Genomic DNA, 22,606 nt, shown 5'->3' on the forward strand with positions numbered 1-22,606 from the left:
TTCATAATTTTGACTTTCTAATGTTATAGGTTCTGAAAATGACGCTAAGGGTACAGTGTAGTTCTAGTATACAAAATAATAACTGAAGTTTCTTTTTGAATTAATTTTTTCCAAGTCAGACTTAAGGAAAGAAAGAGATACGTAGCCTATAAACTGATTATATTTATTCATGTCAGAACTTCTGTGTTTTCATTTTCTTTTTCTCTTAAATAAAAATAAGTTTTGTTAAATGTGAAAATTATGGATAGTAGAGGATTTATATAGCATTTCTCTGAGTCAGGTACTGTTTAAAATACATAAATTAATAGTTGATCCTCAGAACTGTTATGATGGAGATGGTATTAGTATAACTATGTTATTGATGAGGAAACTGAAGCATCTAGAGCAGTGGTTCTCAACCTTCCGAATGCCGCGACCCTTTAATACAGTTCCTCATGTTGTGGTGACCCCCAACCATAAAAATATTTTTGTTGCTACTTCATGACTGTAATTTTGCTACTGTAAACAATATGTGATTATATATGTGTTTTCCGATGGTCTTAGGCGACGCCTGTGAAAGGGTCGTTCTAACCTCAAAGGGGTTGCGACCCACAGGTTGAGAACCGCTGATCTAGAGGTTAAGTAACCTCCCAAGGTCAAAGCTGGTGTATGACAGAGCCAAGATTTGAACTCAAGTCTAGCAACAGAGCCTGTGTGCCTAATCTTGACTGCCACCCTGTAAATCCTTTTTACATTCTTGACTGTAAAGTAAAACACTGATTGGTTGATAAAAAGATTCTGATACCATAAATAAGTATGAAATCTTTAGAAGCTAAAATAATCTGTGTAGGTAATTTTTAATGTTTTGCCTGTTTTTTTTGATTAACTAATACTCAAAGTATTACACCTATGTTGGGTGTAATTTATTTTATGTTTTAGATCAACTTACATTTTAGTTCCTCTATTCTGTCCATGTAAACTTAGGTTTATATTTTAAATGACTTTTTATTGAAACATACATACACTTAGAAGTGTATGGGTTGATGAGGTTTCACAAACTAAACAATCATGTGCAATTAGCAATTCAGATCAAGAAATAAAACTATCAGGATTATTTAGCAGAAGTAATGTTTCCTCTGCTGAGCTTAATTATTTAATTTAGTGAGCACAGTTTTTGTTGTTACCTGAGATATAGTTGTAATAGCTGTTATTAATATCACTTATTCATTCTTATCACATAATTTTGATTAGTTCACCACAGTTAACAGCAAAAAATTCCAACATTGCATTAAAAACTTTAATGTATACAACTATAAAATTTTTGGTCTATATTCTCACCTGTGCTTTTAAGCAATGAGCTTTTTAAAAAGTGAATATTTTAATATAACCTCTGTTGTCTTTTATAGGGGATCTTCTCTACATTCATTTTCATCCAAATCATTCCGGGATTTTTTAGTAGAAGAAAAAAAATCTATAACTGGGCATAGTGCAGGAGATCGTGTCAAAAAAGTTTGTTTTAAAGGAATTGAAAATCCCCAGGCTCCAAAAGTTGCAAGGTAATAAACTTACACATTTTCTTCCTTAAAATCTTCTATGGTAGTTTTATGTTCTGAAATAATCTTTAAATATTTAAGAGGCAGATTTTTATACTTTTGGAATTAACATGTCTATTTTTTGAAGCTTTATTTTGGTATAATTGGTTAATAATAAACTGTATATATTTAAAGTACTATATAATTGGAAGTTTTGGCATGCGAATACACCCATTAAGCCATTATCACCAACCACACTGACGACAGTGAATATAACTCATTCCCATAAATTTTTTCATTCCCTTGGTAATCCCTTCCTCCCTCCCATGCAATTACTAACCTCTTCTGTCAATATAGACTAGCTTGTATGTTCTGGAGTTTTGTGTCAATGGATTCTTCAGTATGTATGTTTTTAAAAAATCAGTTTTTACTCAGCATCTATTTTGAGATTCATTCAAGTTGCTATGTGTATTAATGGTTCATTACATTTTATTGCTGAGTAGTATTTCATTTTATTGATGGAAAACAGTCTGCATCTATTGATGGACATTTGGGTGTTTCCAGTTTTTTTGTCTAGCTAGCTATTTTTGATCCTGTTTTTTTAAGTCCTGTATGCTTTTAAAAGATGTTTCAAATTTTAAATGCATACATGTAATCTCTTAAATGTTTGCCTAACTACATTTGAGTGCCACTTGTACACATACACAGGTATTTTGTACCTGTTACATATATGATTATAAATGTTTTAAAATAGACCTGTCCTCAGAAAATTTTAAGACATTCAAGAAAGAAATCAAATAAGATTAGTAATAAATGGAGGCATATACTATACTCATGGATAGGAAGAATTAATATCATTAAAATGTTCATACTACCCAAAGCAATCTATAGAATCAACACAACTCCTATCAAAATACCAATGGTGTATTTTACAGAACAGGAACAAATAATTCAAAAATTTGTATGAAAACACAAAAGACCCCAAAAGAAATCTTAAAAGAACAAAGTGGGAGATATTACACTATTTGATATCAAACTGTACTATAATACTATAGTAATAAAAAAAGTATGGTGCTGGTATTAAAACAGACACATAGATCAATGGAACTGAATAGAGAACCCAGAAATGAACCCAGGCCTATACAGTCAATTAATCTATGATGAAGGAAGAACATTCAATGGGGTAAAAGACAGTTTATTCAGTAAATGGTGTTGGGAATATTGGAAACATACACGCACAAAAGTGAAACTAAACCATCTTCTTACACTTTATCCTATATCCTATATAATAAAAGGCTAATATGCAACCGAACAGCGGAACTACCGGTCGCTGTGATGCGCACTGACCACCAGGGGGCAAACACTCAACACAGGAGCTGCCCCCTGGTGGTCAGTGCACTCCCACAGTGGGAGTGCCGCTTAGCCAGAAACGGCTCATGACTGGCAAGCACAGTGGCGGTGGCAGGAGCCTCTCCTGCCTCCGCAGCAGCGCTAAGGATGTCTAACTGATGGCTTAAGCCTGCTCCCCCTGGGCTTCCAGACTGTAAGAGGGCACACACCGGGCTGAAGGACTCCACCCACCCCCCGAGTGCACGAATTTCGTGCACCAGGCCTCTAGTACAAGAATAAAGTCAAAATGGATTAAAGACTTAAATGTAAAATCTGAAACCATAAAACTAGAAGAAATTATAGGCAGTAAAATTTCTGACATTTCTCTTAGCAACATTTTTTCTGACATATCTTCTTGGGCAAGGGGAAAAAAAGAAAAATAAACAAATGGGACTACATCAGACTAAAAAGGTTTGCACAGCAAGGGAAACCATCAACAAAACAAAAAGGCAACATATTGAGTGGGAGAAGATATTTTCCAATGATACATCTAATAAGGTGTTAATATCCAAAATGTATAAAAAACTCAGATAACACCAGAAAAACAACCCTATTAAAAAGTGGGCAGAAGACCTGAATAGACATTTCTCCAAAGGAAACATGCAGATGGCCAATAGACATAAAATGATGCTCAATATAACTAATCATCAGAAAAATGCAAATCAAAACCACAATGAGATAACACCTCACACCTGTCAGAATAGCTATCATCTGTAAATCAACAAAGAAGTGTTGGCAAGAATGTGGAGAAAAGGGATCCCTAGTGCACTGTTGATGGGAATGCAGATTGGTGCAGCCACTATGAAAAACAGTGTGGAGGTTCCTCAAAAAATAAATGGAATTGCCTTATGATCCATCACTTCCACTTCTGGGAATATATCCAAGAAACACTAATTTGAAAGAATATATACAACCCTATGCTCATTTTAATGTTATTTATAATAGCCAAACTATAGAAGCAACCCAAGTACCATCAATAGATAAGTGGATAATAAAGCAATGGTACATGTAAACAATGAAATGCTACTTGGCCATAAAAAAGAGTGAAATCAGACAGACAGAAAAATACCATATTATTTCACTTCTATATGAATCTAAGAACAAAACAAGTAGACTTAGATACATAGAACAGACTGTTGACAGAGGGCAGGGTTGAGGTGCTGCATGAAAAAGGTGAAGGGATTATGGAGTACAAATTGGTAGTTAAAGAATAATCAGAGATGTAAATTACAGTATAGGCAATATAGTTAATCCTATATAATAAAGAGGTAATATGCAAATTGATCCTCACTCCGTCACACCATCACAAGATGGCTGCGCCCACAGCGGAGGCGGGGATCCTGTAATGAGCCATAATGAGCAATCAGCAGGGACCTGAGGCTGTGTGGCGCCGGGCTAGGGCGGGGGACCTGAGGCTGTGCACCCTGCCCAGTGGGATTTGATGGGGGACCTCAGGCCGTGCCCCCCCCCCGCCCCGGTGCCGGGCCACCTGAGGGTGTGTCGGGGTCCTGAGGCTGTGCGCTCCACCCAGCGGGGCTTGATGGGGGTGGAGCCAGCCGGGTCTGGGTCTCATGCAATTTTGAGGTGCACGCCGGTGGGCGGGGATTTGACTCTGGGATCTGTGGCATGCCCCAGACTCTGACAGGAGGAAGATTTTCATATACATTTTACTAATTTTCCTTCATCTCTGACACTTCTATTATAGAGAAAGGGCAAATAGCAATATTAAAATATTTCCTCTAATTCCCTTTTAATGTGCATGAATTTTGTGCACCAGGCCACTAGTGTTATAATAACTATATACTGGGCCATCAGGGGGACCACTCTGTAAAGTACATGATTTTCTAACCACTATACTATATATCTGAAACTAATACAAAATAATATTGACTGTAAACTGTAATAGAAAATTTAAAAAATAGTCATTTAAAAATATCTCATTAAGTACATCTATTCCAGATAAGTTTTTTTTTTGTTTGTTTGTTTTTTTTTTAAACATATTTTATTGATTTTTTACAGAGAGGAAGGGAGAGAGATAGAGAGTTAGAAACATCGATGAGAGAGAAACATCGATCAGCTGCCTCCTGCACATCTCCTACTGGAGATGTGCCCACAACCCAGGTACATGCCCTTGACCGGAATCGAACCTGGGACCTTTCAGTCCGCAGGCCGACGCTCTATCCACTGAGCCAAACCGGTTCCGGCTCCAGATAAGTTTTTTTAATTAGAAAATTTTTTTAAATTTGGTTATTATCCTCTGAATATAATATATAGTATTTTTTGTATAAGAAAAACTTAAGAATATCATTGGTTTTGTAAGATATATAATGACTGATATCCTGTAGACTGTGTTTTCAAATAGACAGAAATGCAACTTCTTTATTTTCCTACTGTGAGACACACAAATCTGCTTCTATTTATATTCATCTTACCCTCCTTTTTTGTTTTGAGGTAGAGTTATCCTTTCCATCTAAGGCTAATACTTATACCTTTGCTTGTATCTTAACCCCTTTACACTTCAAAATCCTTAAACTATGAATTAAGCCTCTCTTTTCTTGTGGATATTCAGCCTTTTCCCTTTAAGTAGGTTCTTCCCATCTGGTTTTGAATATGCTCAGGACTCTCATGTGGTCTGGGTAAAGTAATCAGTCCCTCGCTCAACCCCCACACTTTCTTCTGGCACTTATCCTATCATTACCAATTCCCTACTCCTTTCACAGCCAGATTTCTCCAAAGAGCTGTCAGCTCCCACTCACTTCATAGTATATTCTGGCTTCCAGTCCCATTACTAAACAAACAGTTCAGGCTAAGTTTATCAGTGACCTCCATGTTGCTAACCACATAGACTTTTATGTGACTCATTGTACTTGAAGTTCAATTACAGGTCATTTTCTCATATCACTTTACTAGAGGCCCGGTGCATGGACCCCCAAGGGGTCCAGATTGCAAGAGGGCGCAGGCTGGGCTGAGGGAACCCACTGGTGCACAATCAGGGCCGGGGAGGGACCATGGGAAGGCTCCAGGGCATGTGCGGCTCATCTCACCCAGTCCCCATCGGCCAGACCCCAGCAGCAAGCTAACCTGCAATCGGAGTGTCTGTCCCCTCTGGTGGTCAGTGCGTGCATAGCAACTGGTCGAACTGTTGGACACTTAGCATATTAGGCTTTTATTATATAGGCTATTCTTTCTATACCATCTATTTCATGAGATTATGCTCAGTTATCAGCTACTCAACGTTTATATTGCTTGCCCACATCCATCATCTGAGCTTCAGACTTAGTTATCCAACTGCCTTCTTGATATCTCTGTCCCATTTGGATGTTCAGAAACACCTTAAACTTTATGTTCAAATCCAAACTTAATATTTTCCTCATACCTCTCTCATAAAACCAAAATCAAACAAATATATAGCGAAGACATTAAACAGCCTATTTTTCTTCCTTGATAAATGGCATTTGACATATCCATCTTCCTCACCAATGTCCAGTGTGTCACCGGGACATGCCATTTTTATCTCTTAAATATTTCTCAAATCCATATACTAAACTTTATCTCTACTGTTATCACCCCCATTCAGACTTGTGATCTTTCACCTGGTCACCTGAGTAGGCCTCCTAACTGGTCCTGCATAGCCTTTCTTCCTTTCCTTCAATATATTGAGCCAGTAGGTTCTCTTTAAAATGCAGATTTGAGTTCTCTTAGAATAAAAGCTAGAATTCTTACATGGTCTTCAAGGCCTACCTAGTCTGGCTCCTGCCAACCTCTTTAGCTTTATTTTATTATTATTTTTTTTAATATATTTTATTGATTTTTTACAGAGAGGAAGGGAGAGAGACAGAGAGTTAGAAACATCGATGAGAGAGAAACATCGATCAGCTGCCTCCTGCACATCCCCCACTGGGGAAGTGCCTGCAACCCAGGTATATGCCCTTGACCGGAATCAAACCCGGGACCTTTCAGTCTGCAGGCCGACGCTCTATCCACTGAGCCAAACCGGTTTTGGCTTTAGCTTTATCTTTTAATGTGATCTCTGTATTCTAGCCATCTTGGCCTTTTCTTAGTTTCTCAAATGCCAATTCTTTTTTTTTTTTTAAATATATTTTTATTTACTTCAGAGAGGAAGGGAGAAGGAGAGAGAAACATCAATGATGAGAGAGAATCATTGATGGGCTGCCTCCTACATACCCCACACAGGATCAAGCCCACAACCCTAGCATGTGCCCTGACTGGGAATCGAACCATCACCTCTTGTTTCATAGGTCGACGCTCAACCACTGAGCCATGTAGGCCGGGCCATTTCCTTCTCTCTACCTACCTACCTCTTAACTAGTCGACTCTGACTTTCTTTCAGTCTCTATTCAGTCATATTCTTTGGAAAAGTCTGACTTCCCTTTTTGGGTTAGGTTCCTGTTATGTATGTCCTCAGTGCACTTCTCACTCATCACACTTCTCAGTTACACTTTTTATTAGTAGGATTCTTTAATGTTTTCTGCTATAAGTATTTAATGTCTGTATATTCAACTCCATAGTTCAGTGACAGCAAGGAAGATTGATCTCTTTGCTCATCACCAATATTCAGAATGTTCCCTAGCATTAGTAGGTGCTCAGTGAGTATTTTTTGAATGATGGGATAAATAAATGAAATAAAATTATAGCTCTGCTTCAAGTAACATTTGTAATATAGCAAGTGATATTGTATTCCTTAGATGTATGAAGTATTACATTCATTTTTAAAATATAACTATACATTAAAATTTATTATTTTCGTTGGATAAATAAATGTTTTAAAAATGTGCTTCGATTGATTTTAGAGAGAGAGGAATGTCAAAAATCCATTGGTTGCCTCCTGTATGTACCCCAATTGGGGACTGAACCTGGATTTGTGCTCTGACTTGGAACTGAATCTGCAACCTTTTGGTGTATGGGACAACGCTCAACCGAGACACGTCAGCCAGGGCAGGGATACATAATTTTATTTTTATGGAACTCTACAATTTTAAGGACATGTGGTTCCATAGTTGATCACTAGAGTGTGCTATAACATCAGGGCTCTTAATTGTGAATGGTGTTATGTGCTATTGTACTATTTTGGAAATTTTAGTGACAGGAGTATATGATAGTATTATGCCATCCATACGTTGGGTAGAAGTGGAAGTTGGTGTTTTAAATAGCAATGTGTTATCATCTGATCACTGGGAAAGAAAACAGCTTGAGTTTTCAATTTTAATTTCACCATAGGTCATAATGTAATCATAAGTGAGTTTTTAAAAGGAAATGATAAACCATAACAAAGTAAAATACTTATTAATTCATTGAATTATGGGACACCTGATATATGGACAAAATTCTGCTGGCCTCTTGGATATATGTAAAATTATAATACATGGGCCTAGCCTTAAATGTGTTTGAAATGTATTCAGTAAGTCTAAATATGCACACACAGAAGTTAAATGACAGAACGAGAATGGAATTACCGTACAGTTTAATAGTATTAAAGAAGTCATAGAGCAATATCTGACTAAGTGCCAGATGAGTGGTTCAGAGAAGGAAAAAAATGACTGGGGCACAGTTGTATTATTTCATAAATACTTTCATGTACTCAATCCCAAATATTTGATCATTATCTTTATGGCCATATAATAATAGAAAAAATATTAATACGTTTCATTGCCCAAGTTTTTGAACATAAAATGGAATTTTTAAAAGAAGAGAGAAGGGACAGTGTAAACAGAGGAAATGGTGGGAATTAAAGCAAGAAGATGGGAATCCTTATAGTCCTTGAGGGAATTGGGCCCCGGGGGGTGAGGATAGGGGCAGAGATTAGGGGATTTATCTCAAGAAATTCTACCTATCACACGTTCTTGTTTTAATTGTTAAAAATGTGATTCCTCCCCTCCCCACCTCAAGGCCAGTGAAATCCAAGAATGGCAATGTTATTTGGGGGTGTAAAAATGTAGTAGAGAGAGACTTATGCAATTTCTATTTGTTTATTATTACTTATGTGTTCTTTTTCATTTTAAAATGTTTTCTTTCATTTTCCTTTCACTTAAATACCTCCTTGTGTAATTCTGAGCAGAACATGTGATCTTGTGTTTTTAATTAGTAAGAAAAACTACTTACGAGACAAGAATTGTTATATCAGCTCTAATCTTATTTGTAGTTAAGCTAGTACAAAATTCTTTTTAAAAAAGTCAACTGTGTGAGCAAGAAGTAATTTGGTTTTCTCTTAAAGTCTAAATTCAGCAAGATTAATGGTCTTAAGTTTGAACAAATATTTGAAAGATTTTGCTGGAAAGTTGTTTTTCTCTTCAGAAGACTAAATTTTATACACATTGTTTATTGGAACAATGTGTTGCAAATACCTTAAGCTTAATAATGCTATATTATCTGAAATTTTAGAATTTTTTTATACTTAATCATATCTCTATTTTTTTATTTTTAACAATTTCACTTCATTCTAAGATGAAATGTTTCCTGGTCACCATGGCTCAGTGTTTGAGTGTGGACCTATGAACCAGAAAGTCAAGGTTTGATTTCTGGTCAGGGAACATGCCCAGGTTACAGGCTCAACCCCCAGGAGGAGGCATACAGGAGGCAGCCAATCAATGGATCAATACTTCTCTCTCATTATTGATGTTTCTGTCTCTCTCCTTCTCTGAAATCAATAAAAAATATGTATATTTTTTAAAAGATGAAATGTTGATAAACTTCAAGTTGTTTGGATAATTTTATAATTAATGAGATTATCCACTGAAAAATTATTAGAAAGAATTCTGGGAATGAAACAGATTTGAGTTTTAGTCTAATGCTTACAATAGGCCTCTGTGAACTTTCCTGAACCTCAGCTAATATATGAAATAAAAATAGTAATGCCTATCCTGTAGGTTTATTATAAGACTTACTAATGTATATGACAGGACTTTGTAAATTACAAAATGTTTCATAGATAATTGTTATACTTAAGCTCTGATTGCTTAACTTTGATTTAACAAGGCCTACATAAGATACTTTAGTCCAAATATTCAATTCTGTTAGCCAGTGACATACCATTTTCTAAGAGAGCTTGTAGCTGCTGCTTTTTAACAATTAAATAATAATTGGTTCCACATTATTATTTTTTCCATTTCTTTGAAAGTTTCAAAACCCTTTAGCTGATCTCTGGACACCAAGATGATTTTTGATCACCATTACGTCACTATGTTAGGCCTGTTATCTCCAGCTTTAGACTGACTTGTAGGTCCTTTCACAGAACTTAAGGGAATTTGCATTTAGTCTCTAAGGTAGTTATCTATTCCATCAGAATGTCGAATTTTAAAATTTATTTTACAGCCATTTTAATCTAGATTTTCATCATCTCATGTTTATCCCAGCAGCTTTCTAGATCATATTTTTGGCTTTTTTTTCCCTCCTGTTTTTTTATTTCATCCTGGAGACTTTGGATATCATAGGTTAGGTATCCAGTAGATAGCAAATCATAGAACTTCATTAAAACTAACCTGTAACTATACCTATTTGTACTTCATCACCTACATCTGAAAGAAAAAAGTTACAGTAATCCAAAGGAATAAAGAACTTTAATACACACACACACACACACACACATACACATACACATACACATACACAAAACCCTCTGGTTTTAAATATACATTTAAGTATTTGTATATTTATATATATACACACGTATATATATATGTGTGTACACATGTGTGTACATATATGTATATATACATATGTGTATATATTTATTGATTTCAGAGGAAGAGAAATATCAATGATGAGAGAGAATCATTGATTGGCTGCCTTCTGCATGCCCCCTACCGGGGATTGAGCCTGGGTATGTGCCTTGACTGAGAATCCAACCATGACCTTCTAGTTCATAGGTCAACGCTCAATCACTGAGATCACAGGCTAGGCCCTCTGCTTTTATCACGTTCTTAAAATCTTTTGGCTTTCTGCTTCAGTAATTTATTCTGTAATTACTTTTTCATAAACAGCTATGTTCCAGGTGTTCTTCTAGACATTGAGATACAAAGATGAGTGAGACACAGTCCTATACCTTGAGAGACTAGTCTAATAGTAAAACAGAATTATAAACAATAATAATACAGCATGTGAAGCTGTATAAGAGTAATTTTGTTGTAGGAGCAGAGAGGAGGTGATATTTGAGGCAGTCCTTAAAGAATGAGAAGACATTTGTCGTGGAATGTATTCTAGACTAAGGGGAATACTAGAAATAACGATAGCTTTGTGATAACGGAACACACCGTACTCTGAAAAAGGCCTGGGTTTGAGTTTGGTCTCTGCCACTTACCCAATTTGTGAATCAGGCAAAATACATAATGCTCTGAGTCTTAGTTTCCTCATTAGTATAAGGGAAATAATACATGCTTTCTTCCCAGAGTATTGCAAAGATTAAATAAGTATACGGAAATACTCTCAGTAGCTTTGCCCACACATAAGGTCTAAACATTCTAGCTTTCAGTGCATTTTGCATTCTGGCTCCTCTGTTTCATTGTAACTTTATTTCCCTTTTAATCTCTTCCATACTCTTCTATTGAAGAGAACAGCTTACTTTTACTTAAAGCCACCACAATCTTTTACCTGTCCATGTATTTGTATGACCAAAACCTTTGTCACTCTCCTCAGTTTTAATGCCATTTCCTCAGTGAAGCCAACAGCATATGTCCTCTTCCCTATTAATTTCAGCTGTGAATCCATAGTTTTTTTGCACATATTGGTATAGATATCAATTATAGTATTCTCATGTTTTATCATTGCTTAAATACATTTTAAAATTTCCCTACCAAAGTTCTTTCTGAGTTTTAATCAACTTGATTTTCAGCACTACAGTGCTGCCAGACACCTAGTAGATGTACATAAATGAATCAGGAAGTTAATATTTCAGGCCCTGTTTGCTCATTCTCAGACTTTGTTGTTAAACCCGTCTAGGTCTATGTTTGGTCATTGCTGAAAGAGAGCACTTGATTAATCTAGATAATCTCTAGGTACCTTTCTCACTCTAAAATTCCACAATTAGGCCCATCTCTGTGGTACCTTTGTTAATTTTCCCCCATACAGGAATGCTTCCTATTCTCCTCATCCCACACCCCTTTCTGCTCGGGACCCTCTCAAATAACCAAATATTTTTGATATAGGTCCTTATGGTCTCTGCACCTCAGTTTGTGAGACACTGTCTTAAATTCTTTTCTGTTGTATTATATGTCATTTTATATGTTGTTTCTTCATGAAAGTAGAGATCATATATTTCTTTCCTATCTATAGTCCCTAGCTTGTCGAAGTATTTACTATATTTTAGTTGCTCACAAAATTTAGATGCTAATTATCTTGTTTTTATATACAAGTAAGTGCTCTTTTAATGTCATTGATAGGTTCTTCAACTTTAAGAGAAAAGAGGTATAATGAAACTAATTTCAACCTAGGCTAATTGATAAAAATATGAGTTAAGTGCCTACTATATCTCATCAACATTATTACTAAACGATGTTTGGAACTTAGTGCAAATTTATCACTTTTTAGTCAAAATATTAATGTAAAACATTCTTCACAAAGTTGTCTTGCATTTCTTAATGTATGTTTGATTACAATAAATGGCTCCATGAATATCTTCCCTTATGGTGTATTATATATAAGATTTTATAAGTACATATAGATTTTTTTTTGCTTATAATTTAAAGGTAAGTCTAGCCCTAACTGGTTTGGCTCAGTGGATAGAGCGTCGGCCTGCGGACTCAAGGGTCCCAGGTTCGAATCCAGTCAAGGGCATGTACCTTGGTTTCGGGCACATACCCAGTGGGGAGTGTGTAGGAGGCAACTGCTCAGTGTTTCTCTCTCATTGATGTTTCTAACTCTCTATCCCTCTCCCTTCCTCTCTGTAAAAAATCAATAAAATATATTTAAAAAAATAAAAAAAATAAAAAATAAAGGTAAGTCTAACTGCACACATTAATCTGTCCCTGGTTTGGGATTACATTCTCCCATTGGAATCCTGTTAATAAGCAGTGTTACTAATGTTACTAGAAGTTTTAATCTTCTGTTTGGCATTCGTTTTGCAGATGCTCTACTCATGGCACCCCAGGACCAGAAGGCAGCCACGTTTCAGATGCACCCCTTCTAGAGAATCACAAGTGAGGTTAATTGATTAGCTTTGGGACCTCCAAGGATAGGCCATTGCTTAGCACTGAAAGAGAATATTAGGATATTGGGGATAGTATGATATTGAATAGAATGTATTTTCTGAGTACGCTGTGCTACACAGTTTGAATTACCTTTCTGTTGTTATATTGCTTCTGACCCATCCCACTTTTTGGAGTTTTCCAAAGTTTTCTCTACAGCACTAAACCAAATAAAATATTAGTTCTTTTCCTTTCTGTTTCTCATCTCATCATTCTGTTAACTGAATGCAAAAGTTCCCAGGTCCCTTATGTTGTAGGTCACTGGGAAAAAAATGTAACACTGTTAGAGTATTTCAAAGGAGGTACTGTGTGCAGAACTTCGGGAAGATGAATGAAAACTCATTATTATTATTATTATTCTTTCAGTCCCTGGTTATCTTCTTCACTGACTGCTCCTCCTGTGGTAGCCCCAGTCACTTTTGCATCTATTGTAGAAGAGGAACTACAACAGGAAGCAGCACTTACCAGAAGTCGAGAAAAACCCTTGGCTTTGATTCAGGTAAAGAATATGCCTAAATGTGTTTAATTTTGGGAAGTTCTAATTACATTTTATCCTTAGATCTCAAGAAATTATGTTTGTTTGCTTTGTGTAGGTGCATATGTTTATAGATTAAAATGCAAATCCTACATAATAAAAGGCTAATATGCAAATTGTCCCCTCAACCCGGAGTTCGACCAGGGACAGGGCCAGCTGGCCCCCACCACGAACGAATTCGTGCACTGGGCCTCTAGTGCAATATAAAAGTAAACTGAGATTCAGCAATTTTAAGTATTGACATATTCAGGATTACTAATTTAGAACTAATAAATTTTGATAATGCTAACATTTTTAGCATTGGTGATTCTTTGGACTGTTTTAAGAGTGACCTGTAGAGAATTTGGCATTATCTAGCATATTACACCTGCCTTGGAAGTTCACTGAGAATCATTGAATTCTTGAAGCAACACACACCAATTCTGGCTTACTTAAGGAAAAGAAAATTTATTTGAGGGATATTAAGATTCCATAGACTTAAGCTGAAAGACCAAAGAGCCAGGCTTGGAAACAAAGACCTGCAGTTGCCCTAGAGATCTGAGAAGCAAAAGTTCAAAGACCTGTAAATTATCTCACAATGAATGGATTTTAACAACTATTTTCAGTTTCTTTTTTTCTTCTACTCAACATTAAAATTCAAGAAAAGGTGTGTATCTAATTATCCTAGCTGAGGCCTCGAGGCTTCTCCTTGCCAAGGGGATAGTAGGATGCCTAATTTTAATTCCACTATGTTGTATGCACAGACAGTGGTAGTTCCACAGAAGGAAAATGGAACGCTAACATCCTCCTCCTCAGTTGGCAATTAAAGGAGTAAAACAAGTCTTCTCTCTTTTTTCTTCTTCCCTCCTTTCAGATTGAGGAGCATGCAATACAAGATTTATTGGTTTTCTATGAGGCACTTGGCAACCCTGATGAGTTTGTCATTGTTGAAAGGACACCGCAGGGACCACTGGCAGTACCTATGTGGAATAAGCATGGATGCTAGTTTGCTGTGGAATTGAGATGCATTTTTCATAAATTGCGATTGTCATACAAAAAAGCTGTGGAAAAGAGTTTTCACAAATTTGGTAACAAGATCATTCTAGATAGAGTAAGAAAGATCTCATGTCTATACTGCAGTTTAAGCTTATATTTGAGTGATTAAAAAATTCCTTAGACTCGAGATTTTAGTAATTTTCTTTAAAAGTGTGTCAGAGGAAAAACTAGATTAAGTTTAAATAGAATAGTTTCTTCTGAATAGGTCTAAAAGGAAAGCGTGAGTGATTGAAATATAAAATCTGAGTGATGCATTAAAAATAACTTCCCACTTGAAAACTTGGGATAATTTAGAAGATTTTTGCCAAATAGCTGTTGTCACTTCTTTTTTTCTATAATGTTGATTATCTTAAAGTAGGAGTATTTAGCCATTACTTTTTTGCTCCATTAATGGCCAAAATTTTGTGTTTACCATAGTAATTTGCCATTCTTGTGTGTTTTTTGTTCATTAAGCTATGAACATTCTAGTCTGTTTAAAGTTTGATCTGCTCAGATGCCATATTATTCAGCTTGGATAGCATATTCTCCATTTGCATTAAACTATGGAGTACGGTGGAAAGGAAATAGGAACACTACTAACAGCTTAATCAAAGATAATAGTTCCTTAATGAGATTTGGAGTCATTGGGGTTGTTTCTTAGTGGGAGGGGAGACCTTATAAAAGCTTAATTGTGAGAGAATCAGTTTTCCAAAGTGTTAAAATTTTCTGAAATCAGTGCTTAATTATACATTAAAAGAATTAAATAATTTAGAAGAAGATGGGTTTATAATATTATGTTATCAGAAATTCTCTGAGCCTGAATTATATGAAGACATACGCATTGTTTTCTTTATAGTATGCTGTTTGTTTTTGAGTGGTTACAATTTTAGGAAATGTTGTCTATGCTCCAGTATCTAGACAGATAGGGAAGGCTAATGTTCTATTTTCTGGGACATGAGCCTAGGGGAACATGCAAGAAATTCACTGCTGTAATTCAGATGATGGAAGAATTGCTGAAACTAACTAAAAAATTGAGCTCTATCTGAAAGAAGCAAACTTGTAAGCAAATGTGCAATAAAAATTAATCTTGATCACTGCTAATGTGTGTTTGATATTTTGTACTATGTTGTCATCTATTATAGGAGGAATTACTAGTTATTATAGTCAGTATTTGTTTTAAGTGAATGCTGTATCCATTACATGACTTCTTAAAAAAGGGTAGTTTCCCTAAAATGCACCTGTGAAAAAGTTTTATGTGTTTGAGTAAATTGAGATGTTTTATTGACATTGCAGTAAAGAGGCCTTCTGAGTAATTTATTTGAAACTTTGATTCTCACATGTGCATTGACATCTTTCATAACAATGCTATGGATTTCTATGTGTGCTTCATGCTGCCTGGGCACCACCTAAAGGGCCTTTGTTGGATGAGATCTGAAGGAGGGACAAGGGCTGATCCAATCTGTGGGGCTTTAGGCCTCAACAAACCCCAGTCAGCAGTTGCATTTTATGGCTTGTGTTATACTGTAGGGTATCCTATTAAATTTCATTGACAGAAGAGTTATTTTGCTGATAAAATGAAAGATAAGCACTGCTAGAAACTATAATTCATAAGCAGTTCCATGAAGATAGCACCAAAAGGCCCAGGAAACTGATGTGTTCTTTCCCTAACAATGACATTCAGCCTGCAATTATTAGTTCATCTTTAATCCCATGACTTCAAGAAAGACATAATAGAATTGAAGAAATTCTAGCAAAAGGCAACTTAAAGGATCAGTGGAATGGACAGGATTGGTTTTTTTAAGATTAAGCAAAACAATCATGAAACTATTTAGCCTGGAATGGGGTAGAGTAGGTAGGGGTGTTGGGGAAGGAAGTAGGTGTCAGAGCAGGATATGCTTAAAATTTGCAAAATCAAGAAGTCTACCAGTCAGATAAAGTCAAATGTGTTGACAGAATAGAAGATTCAGGCCTTCTCTTCAAATTCTAAAGTGGTGGCTTTTACAATAAATTTAACAATAGTCTTAGCTTACATAGGAGCAATAACAGATGCAGTTAATTGAGAAAGGTGTTGCTGGGTAGTATCTGGGTTGGTTCCGCAGCTCTTGGAGGCTGGGGGATGTCTGTGTTCATGATAAGGGGTTGAATGCTGTTTCATAAAATTTTAGATCTGAAGAAGCCTTACAGATTATCTTTGCACATTCCCCTTTATTTTATAAATTGAACAATGTGACCTCCAGAGAAAGTGAGTAATGATAATGAGGTTTTCTGTCTTTTGTCTGGTTCTCCTACAACTACACCATGCTGCCACTAAGAAAATATTTTTAAAAGCACTTGGTAAAAATAATGTAACCCAGAAGCTTCTAGAACTTGTGGTATAAGCGATTATTTTCAGAAGAAACAACAAGAATCCTCCAACAAGGAATTGGAGACAAGTGATCCAAGAAACCAAAACAGCCTGGTCTTTCCTACACATATGATCATCAGCTGTATCTCAGCCTTTATATATTTCATTTTCATCTATGTCTCTACTTGGCTTGGCTGACATTTTATATGTCAAAACGTAATTCTTTTTAATTTCCTTATCTCTTAATCTGTTATTCTCCTAAATCATTCAGGCTAAACTTCTATTCTTTGTGTCCTTTCCCATTTTGCCCCTAATATTATATCAGTTCTTTGAGTTATCTTTTATTTAATCTTTACCATTTCATTTTTATTACTACTATGCTTAAAGTCCTTGATCATTTTCAGAAGTTCTCAAACTGTTTGGTTTCAGGACCCTTTTATATGGATAAAATTATTGAGGATCCCAAGTAACCTTTATATATATGGGTAACATCTTTCCAAATTTAATGTATTCAAAATTAGAACAAACTTTACCCAGCTGGCGTGGCTCAGTGTTTGAGCTTCACCCCATGAATCAGGAGGTCATGGTTCGATTCCAGGTCAGGGCACATGCCCGGGTTGTGGGCTCGATCCCCATAGGGGGCATGTAGGAGGCAGCTGATCAATGATTCTCTCATCATTGATATTTCTCTCTCCTCCCTCTCAAATAAAAACAAAATGAGAACTTTAAAAAAATTTAATTCATATAAAAATCATAAACCGTATGTTAATGTAAATAACATTTTAATGAAACTATTTTACAAAACAATAAGAAGAATGAGATTATATTTTTATATGTAAAAATATATAACTCATTACTTTAGGTTTAGGTTTTATTGCCTGGTTTAATAGAGGACTCTTAGATTCTCATATCTGCCTCTGCATTCACTGTCTTATGATATTACATGTCCTGTAGCATCTGGAAACTTGAAAAACTGAAACGGCAAATAACATGTTATGAAAATAGTTTTGATCTCACCAACACGTGAAAGGTTGAGAAAGTGGTTGAGAACCATTGCATTCTCAACCTGCTCTGAAAATTTAAATTACTTCTCTACACTTTAAGTAAGTTCATATCTTCAGCTTGGCCTTCAATTGCTTTTTTTTTTTTTTTTTTAAATCTATACATGTAGTGGTAGAGTCAAACCTGACCTTATGTTTCTCCCTTTAAATACACTTCAAACTTTGTTCATGCAAATCTCTACCTAAATTTTTCTTTATTTTACCTATTCATGATTAAGGCAACCCAAAATATATTTCCTTTATATAAAGTTTTTCTTGTCTTTTTCTTCTTATGTGCCCTCAAAAATAAAATAAAAACAGTTATATATATAGGTCAGTTAGGTTATTTCCTCTTAACACTTTATACCTTTTAGGGTACTTGTCATATTCTGCCATTTTTATTTTTTCTATTTATCTTTTACTAAATTAGTTATATTTTTAAGGCATGGACTAGTCATTCTTTTATTTCTTGCATGTATGTATTTAAATCTAAAAATCTTGAACCATAAGTGGCCAAGACAAAAATATCCACTCAGTATCTTACCAATAGGTCAAGAAATGGACCCTTAACAAGCACTGCAGAAAGAGGGGCTTGATTTGATTTACTACTTACTATTTCATTAAGGGTTTTACTGTAATTCATGAGGGATATTGGTCTGTGGTTTTCTTTTGCTGTCTTTTCCTGGCTTTGGAATCAGCTTAATAATGACCTCATAGAATGAGTTGAGAAATATTCCAACAATCTCTCTTTTCTAGAAGTGTTTATAAATGATTGGTATTATTTCTTACTTAAATGTTTGATAGAATTAACCAGTGAAGCAGTCTGGGTATGGATTTTCCCCCCAATTACAATAGACATACAATATTATATGTTTCAGTGTACAACATAGTAATAAGTTATATAACTTTATGAAGTGATCACTCTATAAGTCTAGTATCCATCTGACACCTATATGGGCTTTTCTTTATGGAACAATTTTTAATTATTCAATTTATTCATATTTCTTTACATATTACAGGTCTATCGAGTTTCAGTAATTTCTAGGAATTTTTTTAATTTATCTAAATTGTCTATTTTGTTGGCATAAAGTTGTTCATAGTGTTTTCTTTAAATATATTTTATTGATTTTTATAGAGAAGAAGGGAGAGGGATAGAGAGTTAGAAACATCGATGAGAGAGAAACATTGATCAGCTGCCTCCTGCACACCCTCTACTGGGGATGTGCCTGCAACCAAGGTACATGCCCTTGACTGGAATCAAACCTGGGACCCTTGAGTCCACGGGCTGACGCTCTATCCACTGAGCCAAACCGGTTAGGGCTGTTCATAGTGTTTTTATCTAATCCTTTTAATTTCTGTGAGGTAAGTATTGAAGTCCCCACTTTCATTTTTGATTTTGGTAATCTGTTTTCTCTCCCTTCCCCTTGAGCTTATCAATTTTGTTTCCCTGCTTTCTTTTCCATTGGTTTCGATCTTGATCTTTATTGTTTTCTTTTTTTTCTGCTTGTTTTCACTTTCATTTGCAGTTTTAACTTCTAAGCTCTACAAGTGTATTACTTTTATAGTAATTTAAAAACTGTAAAATTAACTATAAGCTCAGAAATTTATTAAGTAGATAGATGGCTTTATAGAAGAGATAACTAAACAATTTTTGCTTAGTATATTGATTTAGCTTGTGTTTAATATTAAAATTTGAGACAGTATAAAATAAGTACCCTGAACTTGGTTAACACATGAAAACTCCAATTATTAAGCCGGGTTTCCTTCATAAAATCGGACCCAGTTTAAGAAAATGTATAAGAATGAAGTCTCTATCTTCACTCTAGACCAGTGATGGCGAACCTTTTGAGCTGGGCGTGTCAGCATTTTGAAAAACCCTAACTTAACTCTGGTGCCGTGTCACATATGGAAATTTGTTGATATTTGCAACCATAGTAAAACAAATACTTATATTTTTGATATTTATTTTATATATTTAAATGCCATTTAACAGAAAAATCAACCAAAAAAATGAGTTCACGTGTCATCTCTGACACACGTGTCATAGGTTCGCCATCACCGCTCTACTATAACTATCAGATTTTTTAAGGCAAAATCTGGTGGAGTGTTAACGAGCATTTAAATTATTTATATAAACTTTTGTTTCATAGCCCTGAAAATAAGTACTTTTTAGACTTGTTAAAATAAAAGTAAACTTTTGATTCCTATAATTATCTATGATATGAAGAGACAAGTAAATTGTGTGTTCTGATATTACCAATATATACCATATAGTTATAGTAGTAGATAAGCATTTGAATAAACCCTTTTCTAATGAACATATTAATTGCTGGGTCCTCCTGTATGGACCATCAGTCAGTAAAGAACATAAAAACAAAGCAGGAAGTTAACAAAATACGTTAAATTTTATGAATGCTTGGGGTTGATTTCTATTAAACATTTTTTAAATTGGTTTTAATTTTGAGCCTCAGGAATCACTATTTTGAGGCTTGCATTTTAAGAGCATGTGAATTCTAATTTCTAATTCCCAAATTAGAAATTAGAGCTTTTTTATGGGTTACTGGGAGTTCACAAGTCCAAATTGCCTGGTTTTAATGTAATGAAAGTCTCCAAATGAGGCACTATCTTTCAGATTCATAGCAACAGATGGCATTAGTTTAGAATATTAAGTTGTGAATTGTATCACAATTGTTAGCTTAAGAACTGAAAAGGTAACAGTTTTGTGTTCTGTATGAAGACATTTAAAGTTGCTAGGTGGATAAACATTTAAACAGTTTCACAAAATGCGTTTATCAATTTATTTTTCTTTGTTTCATCTTATTGTGAGTCAAGCTTAAAAGTCAGAGGCAAAATAGAGTTGGGTTGTTTTGTTAAGTCATGAACTTCTAATCAAGCTAAATTTTGCTCCATTGCAGAGTTTAGTTTACTCTAATGACCCAGGCTTAAAGTTCTGGGAAACAATATGCTCTGGAATATTATAAAAGTGTCTTTTGTATACTTTTAGAAGCTTAGGACAAAGAGGAAGCAATATCCACCCTCATGGAAAATAATAAGAAGAAAATCAAAGTATCTTAAGTTTAATTCATGACAATTTATGCCTGACACTATTAGATGTCTTAGTTTAGACCCTTGTAAAGTATTCTATAGGGGAAAATCACAGATGGTTCTATTAAAAATAATCAAGGTATTGTATTAGTTACTGTAACTCTCAATTCTTCATTTCTTGCGTAACATGTAGAGGAAATAAAACTTATTTTCATTTTAATTTAAATTAGTTTTTAGGAACAATGAATTTATTACTATTGTATCTTTAAACTGCTTTTTGTTATGTATGTTACTGACTTAAGTCATTTAAAGATTTTAAAATAATTTTGAAACAAATTACTGATTGCACTTATCAACAAAAACAGCAAAACATTCGAGTTTTATAACTCTAATATTCCTTTTATTTTTAATCCCAGCAGAATGGAAAAAAAGAAAAAACAGCAATCTGGAATGAAAAGATAATTTTCCTTTACCTTCTAAGAGCAACATAACAGTGGCCAGCCTGGGCTGGCGCGTTGCTCTGATGCTGTTACTATTAAAGAGTGTATTAGAGTCATTTTGCCAACATTACAAAAGGAAAACTTTTAGAAAAAGAGGCATTTAGTATGATTTCATGTTAGATGTATGCCCATAATGATGTATCTAAGACCGTTACCATCAACATCACACTCCTCACCAAGAATTTGTTTAAATAGTTACTATATAAGAGGGTAGAACTCCGGGACAGGGAATAGAAAGTGTAGTTCCTCCTGACATTTGAGCTAAGTGGCAGAAAATAATATAAAATAGTATTTTCTAAGAGCCTATAAGAAGAGAGCCTTTAATAAGTACTTGAATTAAAGATAGTGACTCAGATAAAAAAAAATAGATGTATTCTTTGGTTGTATGTTAACATTTTTTTGATTAAATAGAGTTCCTCCAATAAACTTACATTTTTATCTTAAACATGCTAATAGTGCAGCATTTAAGAGGGACACCAGGCTTATTAGGAAGAAGATTTATGTTTATCATTTGCTCTCAGAGTTGTTGATATAAACTTGCTACTCCTTTAGGGTTATCTTTAGAAACCAAAGGCATATGCAGGATGTATAATTTCACCAAGTTTGCCATAGGATTATTACTATCATGCCATTACGTTATTTGTACAGTTCTTGTGAAACTGGAGCACTTTGGCATCACTCGTATTTGGATTAGATAGTACAGAAATATCAAGCATTTTCAAACAGGGCAGAGCATATGCTGAGTACAAGGTTCCCAAAATGTTTTCTAAGGAATGCCAGTTCTGAGCGGGGCTGATAGATGTTCTAGCATGTGTAAAAGGCCTGTGGTTAATTTGGAAAATGCTGGGTTAAAGACTACAGGACTTCTCAGAACATTTGATTTGCTACTATACATTGCAAACTCTGAAGAAGGGCTTTACAATATGCTTTTTAAAAATGTATGTTAAATTTATTTGACCAATAATTTTTTTTTTTAAGTAATATTCCTAGGGACTGGGGTCCATGGAGAATATTCTGGATCACACTGACAAC

The 22,606-nt window shown here is 35.0% G+C and overlaps 1 protein-coding gene across 8 annotated transcripts in view; it reads left to right on the forward strand.

Annotated features, from left to right (window-relative positions):
* Positions 1-15,746, forward strand: part of IBTK (inhibitor of Bruton tyrosine kinase) — an 88,807-nt gene extending 73,061 nt beyond the window's left edge. For all 8 annotated transcript variants that reach the window (XM_036316594.1, XM_036316595.1, XM_036316592.1 and 5 more), the window contains 4 exons: positions 1,386-1,535; positions 12,977-13,048; positions 13,463-13,595; positions 14,485-15,746. In XM_036316594.1, the coding sequence (XP_036172487.1) occupies positions 1,386-1,535; positions 12,977-13,048; positions 13,463-13,595; positions 14,485-14,616 (487 nt within the window). In that variant the 3' untranslated portion in view covers positions 14,617-15,746. The remainder of the gene's footprint in view (positions 1-1,385; positions 1,536-12,976; positions 13,049-13,462; positions 13,596-14,484) is intronic.
* The last annotated feature ends 6,860 nt before the right edge of the window (positions 15,747-22,606 follow it).

Source organism: Myotis myotis, unplaced genomic scaffold (assembly GCF_014108235.1).
Source record: "Myotis myotis isolate mMyoMyo1 unplaced genomic scaffold, mMyoMyo1.p scaffold_m19_p_7, whole genome shotgun sequence".
NCBI classification, from domain to species: domain Eukaryota; kingdom Metazoa; phylum Chordata; class Mammalia; order Chiroptera; family Vespertilionidae; genus Myotis; species Myotis myotis.